The sequence below is a fragment of the Chrysochloris asiatica genome, unplaced genomic scaffold, assembly GCF_000296735.1.
Source record: "Chrysochloris asiatica unplaced genomic scaffold, ChrAsi1.0 scaffold00002, whole genome shotgun sequence".
Taxonomy (NCBI): domain Eukaryota; kingdom Metazoa; phylum Chordata; class Mammalia; order Afrosoricida; family Chrysochloridae; genus Chrysochloris; species Chrysochloris asiatica.
Genome location: NW_006408520.1, coordinates 25,524,415 through 25,533,014, shown reverse-complemented (window position 1 = coordinate 25,533,014; position 8,600 = coordinate 25,524,415). Strand labels below are relative to the sequence as shown.

General features: G+C 36.2%; 1 protein-coding gene across 1 annotated transcript in view; it reads right to left on the bottom strand.

Moving 5' to 3' along the window:
- LOC102822356 (guanylate-binding protein 4-like) overlaps positions 1-8,193 on the bottom strand; it is a 33,902-nt gene extending 25,709 nt beyond the window's left edge. The window contains exons 1-4 of the mRNA XM_006831061.1: positions 8,071-8,193; positions 3,210-3,319; positions 2,810-3,006; positions 883-1,128 (exon numbers count right to left, since the gene is read on the bottom strand). Of these exons, the coding sequence (XP_006831124.1) occupies positions 883-1,128; positions 2,810-3,006; positions 3,210-3,319; positions 8,071-8,151 (634 nt within the window). The 5' untranslated portion in view covers positions 8,152-8,193. The remainder of the gene's footprint in view (positions 1-882; positions 1,129-2,809; positions 3,007-3,209; positions 3,320-8,070) is intronic.
- Between the last annotated feature and the right edge of the window lie 407 nt (positions 8,194-8,600).

Here is an 8,600-nt window from a genome sequence, read left to right as displayed (position 1 = left end):
AATAGAAGCAAATACCATTGAATGATGATGCATGGAGGGGATTGTAATCAATGAAACAATGAGTATAAAACTGATGTTCTCCCATCTAAACTATCACTCAGTTCACAATAAAATCTTAAAAACAAAATGATATGCATTTATTAGATAGATAGGTAAAGTAGTTACATAAATTGTGGGGCTAGTTACAAAAGAAAACAGTGGTTCCTTGTGAAGAAAACAAAAAATCAACATCAAGATAGAAAAACAGAGAATTAATCTCAATATGAACCCACCTCAGGATACAGACACTACTCAACTGCAAGGGCAGATACTCATGAAGATCACCCTGACCTACTGCCATCAAGTAGATTATGACTCATAGTGAACTTGTGTTGAATTTCCAAGGCTGTAAATCTTTACAGGACCAGAAAGACTCATCTTTCTCCTGTGGAGCAGCTGGTAGATTCAAATGGCTAAGTTTGTAGTGACAGTCCTATACATTTATTACATTTAGTTTTGTTTTTAAAAATCACAAAGGATTTGTAGGGATTCATGATTTGTTTTGTGCTTTGTGACTTGAGGAATTTTGTAAAGTATGTTTTCTTCCTTGAGAAGGGTTTATCACATTGGACTTTTCCATGAACTGCAAATATTCTCTCCTTTGAGCAGTTTGTGCTTACAACTTAATGCATTAATTTCCTGAGATATATTTGACCTCAATAAATCCTCATGTGGAAAGAAAATTATTTGAAAATGTGCACTACTATGTGTGGCATGTGCACCTCTTTTTGCATATTCACATGCAGAAGAAAACAAAATTACTGATAAACCCACAGAATAATCACAGCAACATCTCAGACATTGATCCATAGAGAGACATGCTTTACAGCAGAAGTGACTCACGGTTCCCAGTGACAATGATTCCCTGTATCAGGGTCTTGGCCTTTGCTTGGCTGAAGATGTAGGAACAGAATTTGTCTACTTGCACCAAGAAATTATGATCTAGCAGCTCGTCTGGTACTTCTTCAATGTGGGCCAAATTATTTTTGTCATTTGTAGGACGATCGAAGACAAAGCACTTCCGTCTTGGGAAGAAATGTCTGATACATTCTCTAGGCCGGTTGAAATATTCAATTCTGGGATTTCCACCTGTTTCAGGAAAGAGAGCAATCATTACAGGCACAACATTCAGGAAAGGGATCTGGTTGGAATTTTGATGGTTGGAATATCTCTCTACAGAAGTAGAAAGCGAGAAATCATTGAAGGAACAGCATTCAGAAAAAGGATCTGTCAAGTTTTCTTTTCAGAGATCTTTGCATCATGCAGTCTCCATGTTTAAGTCTCTTTTTACCGAATCATTAAATTAGCTTTGAACCAACAACAACAACAACAAAAAAGATCCATTTGTGGACTATTCAAGGAAAATGTTCTAGACAGGAATTGACTAATCATTCTCAATTGAATAAACTTATGTGAGGTTTCCTCATCCTATGTATGAAGTTTAGTAAAGTAAGTATTTAACCATTTTTTATCGAATGATATATGAAAAGAAATGGTCAGATGTATTTTTCTGATCATAATAGTCTCATGACAGAAATAATTTCTTTTCTTCAAAAGAAATAAAATGAGAACTTAAAAACAATATAATACTTTATAGAAAAGATGGTGTTGGTTAAAAAAGCATGAGATAAGGTGATACTCAGGTCAATAAAGAAAAAATAAGAACCTCAAAATAGGGATTCTTTTAGCAAAGACAATTACACCCAGCATAAATAGTTTAAGAATTCTGTTATGAAAGATCCCCACTGAGTATAATTAACCTAAATGCAATTATGAGACATCATCACTTGTCTACATCATATTATATTGGACACGACTGTGCCTTGCAGAGAGAGTCTATGGTAGATACCCATTGTTTAGTAAGTGTTTGTTAAAGAAATTAATACATCAAAATGTATATTCCTTCCAACGCTGTCAGTTAGCCATCCCTAAAATAAAATCCATAATAAAAACTCCTAATATTAAAATGATAACATATTATGTAAGGATGTGGAATAATGTATGTGATGTTATGAATAAGATAAAGGATTTGACGACCTCCTCAAACAAATACTTCAGTGTTTTATTCTGGACCCTTTAGTATACAATAAAATCTAAATGAGCCATAACCAATGTAAGGCAGAGAACTATCAGAGAAGGAAAATTCAAATAGTTTTCTCTAAAACAAGCAATAGAAAAGTAGTAAGAATAAATTTTGTCAAAAGCAAAAAACCTACAAGACTCATAAAAGCAAGGTAGTTTCATCTAGCTTTGAATCTCATAGCTTTCACTGTATAAATGTCATTTTTCTGAGGGAATTAAATATCCAGGATAGTAAAGTATATTGTTGCACACCATTAAGGTGATTTAAGAACTGCCCCCCCAAGCCACCAAGACTCCTTTAGTAAAATACATGAGAAATGCTTTTAAAATTATATCATATGATTTCATTATTCTGTGTTTAATAACTTCCAGTTTCATGGACTCTTTTTCCTCAGGGCTTTAAGAAGCTGTAATAATGATTGCAATCTGATTTATTTATTTTTTTTCATAGTGCCAATTGTACAGTAATCAACTGCTCCAACATGGGGTCCTAAATTTCCTCTGAGAGGTCAAACTCCAGCTACTGGATACTTTCAGGTAATAATAGCCCAGAACAATTGTATTCTCCTCACAACCATGTTCCTGGGACTCAGTCTAGTCTCAAGTATATATTGACTTCATTAGATGAATGACATGGTTCAGTTGATATCACTTCCTGCTGACCTATCTACCACCTAAGCCATGATACCTGGAATCAGCTTCAAGGCATTCTCCAGGTACTCATCTTCAGTGATAGTGTGTTCATCTACCTTCAGCTCCAACGTGAAATCCCGAACAGTCCAAACAAAGTCTGGAAAGAAACTCACAAATTCGGTGGAGTCTTCTATTTCATCTGATTCAGAGGGGGATTTTGCCCTGATTAGCTCTGTCAGTTCAGTCACATAGCTGGGAACTTAGCTAAGGAAGAAGTACTAGACACGGCAATGGCAAGATGTTACTTAGAAATAAATTTCATAAACATTCCATTTTACCCACTGTTCCCTCCTCCTGACTTTTGGGACAACTGAGTCAGATGAGGAAGGAAATAGTCTTGGTTTCCATTCCCATAAAGCTTAGTAAACCTGGTGGTTGGGTTCCTGAAAGGATACTGCAGCTGTTCCAGGGCCTGGTTGTTGATGGTGGACATGCTGTTGTAGACAAAGGTGCTGCTCAGAAGCACAGCCAGCGCAAAGATCCATGAGTCATTCTTAGGGTCACCCTAGAAAGTGCATTAGAACAAGAGACTCAGGAGTCTGTTCTCCATTCATTTATTTGTTTGAACATTCACAGTCCCAACTGACTAAGGGACAAAGTAAATTCTGAAAATAATGCTAACTTCAAACTTATTTTGTATTTGCATTGACCTCTTTCAAGGCTTCCTTAGGTTTTAAACTTAGTGAATGTACTGTCAATGTGAGTAAAGTGTTTTATAGATTATATCATAGTAGCTTCTCAGTGGTGGTGTCTGTAGTTGTGTGCCGTTCAGCTGGTTCTGATTCATAGCAACCCTGTATAGGGTTTCCAAGGCTATAAACTTTTATAGGAGCAGAAAATCTTGTGGCTACCATCCCAGCTACTATGCTACCAGGGCTCCTTAATTGTTCAGTAGAAGGAGGAAAGTAATAGCTGTAGTATTTTCAGTTTTGACAAAGTAATACCTATAGTATCTTCAGTTTTGATTAAGGGTAAAAATAACCAACTCCAACCCGTCATTGTCAAGTACTGATAGTGACCCCATAGGACAGAGAAGGTTTCAATGATAGTGACCCCATAGTCAGAGACCCCATTTCAACTGATAGTGACCCCATAGGACAGAGAAGTTTTCCTAGGCAGACTGCCACACCTTTCTCCCAACTGAGCAGCTGGTAGGTTTGACCCATTAAACGTCTGGTCAGTTAGTGAAGCCTTTAACAATTGTGCTGACAGGGCTTCTTAGGGCAAAATGTTATTCCATTAAATTAAACAAGTATTCATTGCTGTTGCTAGTCTTGTGAGGTGCCATCAAGTTGATTCAGATTCACAGGAACCCTAAGAACAATAAAATAAAACACTGCCCTGTCCTACGCCTTCCTCACAATTGTTATTATGTTTGAGACCATTGTTGATGCCACTGTCAATCTATCTTGCTGGGTCTTCCTCTTTTATACCAACACTCCACTTTACAAAACATGATGTCCTCCTCCAGGAGGACATGAAAAATTGTCCACAGTAGGAAAAGTGAAGTTTGGCCATCCTTATTTATAAAGAGCATTCTGGCTGTACTTATTCCTACATCAATTTGTTTATTCTTCTGGCAGTCCATGATACTATCAATATTCTTTGCAAAATTCGCATGCATCAATTCTTCTAAGGTCTTCCTAATTCATTTTCCAAATTTTTCATGTGTATGAGGCTATTGAAAATATCATGGCTTTGATCAGGCAAACTTTTGCCTTCAAACTGTCATCTTTGTTCTTGAACACTTTAAGATGTCTTTTGCAGGAGATTTACCAAATGCAATACGTCATTTGTTTTCTTCACTGCTGTTTCCACACATTATTATTGTGGATCCAAGCAAAAAGAATTATTTAATCACTTCAATGTTTTCTCCATTTACCAAGATATTATTTGTTGGACCAGTTGTGAGGATTTTGAAAAAATGTTTTCATTGAGGCACAATCCATACTGAAGCTGTAGTCGTTGATCTTCAACAGTAAGTATTTAAATCCTTTTCCCTTCCAATAAGCAATATTGTGTCATATGCATATCATAGGTTGTTATGATATGAGTCTTCCTCCAATCCTGATGCTATATTCTCCTTCACATAATCCAGCTTCTTGGATTACTTGCTCAGCATACAAATTGAATAAACAAGGGGAAATGATACAATCCTGGTACACTCTTTTCATGATTTTAAACCATTCAGTATTCTCTTTCTCTGTATGAACAACTGCGTGTTGATCTATGTATGGGCTCCTCACAAACACAGTTTATTACCCTACAGTACCTATTTTTTGAACTGTTGTCCATAGTTTGCTATGATCCACACAGTAGAATGTCTTTTTATAATCAATAAAGCATAGCTAAACATCTTTCTAGGATTCTCTATTTTCAGCAAAGATCCATCTAACATCAGCAATAATCTCCTTTGTCCCATGCCCTCTTCTGAATGCAACCTGTATTTCTGGTAGTTCCCTGTCACTGTATTACTGCAACTGTTTTTTTAATTCTCTTAAAGCAGACTTTTCATTACATGTGATATTAATGATATTGTCAGAAGATTTCCTCGTTCTGTTGGGTCAGCTTTCTTAGAAATGTGTACAAATACTGATTTCTTCCAATCAGTTGGCCAGCTAGTTGTATTCCAAATTTCTTGGTGTAAATCAGTGAATGCCTTAAAAGCTACACCAGTTTGTTGAAACATTTCAATTTGTATCCTGTCAATTCCTGGAGTTTAGTTTTTGTCTGTGCCTTCACAGTGCAGCATGGATTTCTTTCTTCAATACCATCAGTTTAAGCTGCCATTTGAAATGACTGAATATCAGCTAATTCTTTTTGGTACAGTGACTTCATGTTTTCCTTCCATCTTCTTTTGATGCTTCCTGCATCATTCAATATTTTGCCCATATTATTTTTGTGAAGTGCCATAGAGTTTGAGTCACCAACATTGTGATTGAAAACAACCTTGTGATCCAGTGCTTAGCCTACAGAGCCACACCAGGATTCCAAAAATTTGAGTAATAGTGGAGGTACTAATTATTTTTACTTGAGGCAGAAAGATATTTTCCTATCATAGACAACATTTTACTTCAAGAGAGATCTTGAAATACTGTTTTTGTCTATGAATGTTATACCATTCCTCTTCAATTTCTCATTCGTTACATAATAAATATATTTTTTCTACTCAAAATGACCAATGCCAGGCCACTTTATCTCACTAATGCCTAGGAAATAAATCTTTAAGGGTTCAGTTCATTTTTGATGACTTTCAATTTTCCAAAATTCTTATTTCATACACTCCATGTTCTGAATAATTGTGGATGTTGCAGCTATGTCTCTCATTTCGAGTCCTGCCATATCAGTAAATGAATGCCCCCAAAACTTTGCTCCATTCATGTCATGAAATTTTACTCTACCTTAAGAAGATAACACTCCCCCAGTCATATCTTGAGTGCCTTCCATTCTGAGAGTCTCCCCTCTCAGCACTATGTCTGACAATGGTTCACTACTTACTATTCATAATATTTTCAATAGCTAACTATTGAGAAGTGTTCCACTACTCTTTCCTTCTCTGTCGTAGTCTGGAAGCCTTAAGACTGTCTTAATCTGGAACCTGTCCACCATGGGTGACCCCACTGATATTTAAAATACTACTGACATAGCTTCTAGCATCACATTAACATACAAGTATGTGGACAAGTAAGTAGCAGTATTCATTGTTGTCATTGCATGCTATCAAGTCAAGTCGGTTCTGACTCCTAGTGACCCTATATAGGCTTTCCAAGAAGCAGATGATGATTTTGAACTGCCAACCTTGTGGTTCAAACCGAACTTGTGGCCTATTGCTTATCCTACAGCAACACACCAGGATTCCAGTGGGTTGTATGAACACAAAATCCCATATGGTTGTTCATAATGTCATGAAGATATCTTTTTGGAGAAGCAGATAAACATGTAAGCATACATACAGTCAATATTATAATCATGAGTGGCTAAACAGATATAATGTAAAAGAAAAAGTACTTATTGCAATAAATAGGAACAAGTGCTTAGTAGACTCAGAGCAAGGGGTGACTATGTTTGACTGGCATAAGATACTAGTAGATAGATTTTTAAGAATTGATAGAGTATGAACTTTTATTCATAATGGGATCACAGAGGCACAGGCATCAAAACCAACACAAATTAAGTCAGAAATGTTAGAAACCATGGTTCATTTAGAGATATTCTAACTTACACCATTTGAATGAAGAAAGGCAGAGTTGGGCTATAATGGAAGCTGAGTCAGGAAAGGCCATTCAGAGTAACCACTCCCATATTTGTTGGTACTATTTTTGCAGTAATATAAACCAAAGATCTACTTTTAATTTTGACTCATGGTAATGAATAAGAGTAATTAAATAAGTGGAATTATTCATTCAACCTGTTATAAAGACAAATTGCCTAAAACTTCTCATTAATTACATTTTCAATTAATCATGTTCATGATTCTTTGCAGAAGAATTTGTCTCTAAAGACCAGAGACTTTCACCAAAACCTATATGAATATTCCTAGAGTAGTTGGAACTTTGCTGAAGGCCATTTAAACAGATAACTTCACTGAACCCTAATTTCATGGCTCATACCTCTAACCTCATCATCATTAGGTTCTTAAGATGCATGCTATTGATTCCACAGAACATAAATTCTCTAACCTATAGTTATAGGTTAGATACTCACTTGCACGTATCCATGACAACTGATTCTGACCATATTTTATACCTGTTGAATCCCCAATCAGGTTTGGTCTTTACTTTGTTCCTACAACACTTAGCACAGAGCCCTGAATTTCAACAGCTCAAAAAGTTTTACTTTTTATTCACCCCAGTTTAAAAAAAAAAAAAAAAAAGTCAATCCCTTATAAACTAGTACCATCTGAGCTTACAAAAGAATTAAGACCAGTAAACAAAATTTGACCTCATATCCCTAATTATAAGGAGCTTTGGTAGCATAGTGGTTAGGAATCAGGCTGCGAACCGCAAGATCAGCAGTTCAAAACTACCAGCTGTTCCGTAGGGAGAAAGATGAGGCTTTCCACTCCCGTAAAGATTTACATCCTTGGAAACCCTATGCAGGGTTGTTATGAGTCAGAGCCGACTCCACGGCACACAACAACAACAAAATCATTAATTATATTATGAAAATATGTCACAAACATTAAATTAATATAGCAAATTAAAAGATAAACAGAGAATTAAGCAAAGATGATTTTCCCCTGACTCCATGCCTTACCTTTTCCACATCACCCAGGCCTTCTGTGTCCAAAAGGACCAGGGTGTGATTGGGTTTGGATGGATGAGGTACACACCACATCCAGATGCCCTTTGTTTCAGACCTCACTGTGGAGCCCAGATGGAAACCTGCAAGGAAAAGGAGAAAAAAATCAGTGACAGAAAATAGTCCAAGCTGACCAAAAGCTGCAATGATTAAACTTATAGGATGGCAAGTGGCTGACAGGGAGAGGACTTGCTTCCATTTCAGGAAGAAGAGCCAATCAAACCTTTATATATACTAAGTTCATTTTCAAGAAACTTTGTGTCTGATACTCACCTTATTTCTTTAAAGAATCAAACCACATCAAATTATAAAATTAATGGAGACTATATTAAGCTGTATATTTTTATCTGATGCTAAAAAGGAAAGAAAAATGAGAAAATTAGAGAGAGTCTGAGAAGAGAGCTCTATCTTTCTGGTTTATCACCATCTACAGTCTCCTTTTTCTTATTTGGGTCTCAGGTTAAGAGAAAACCAGCATCTGTATG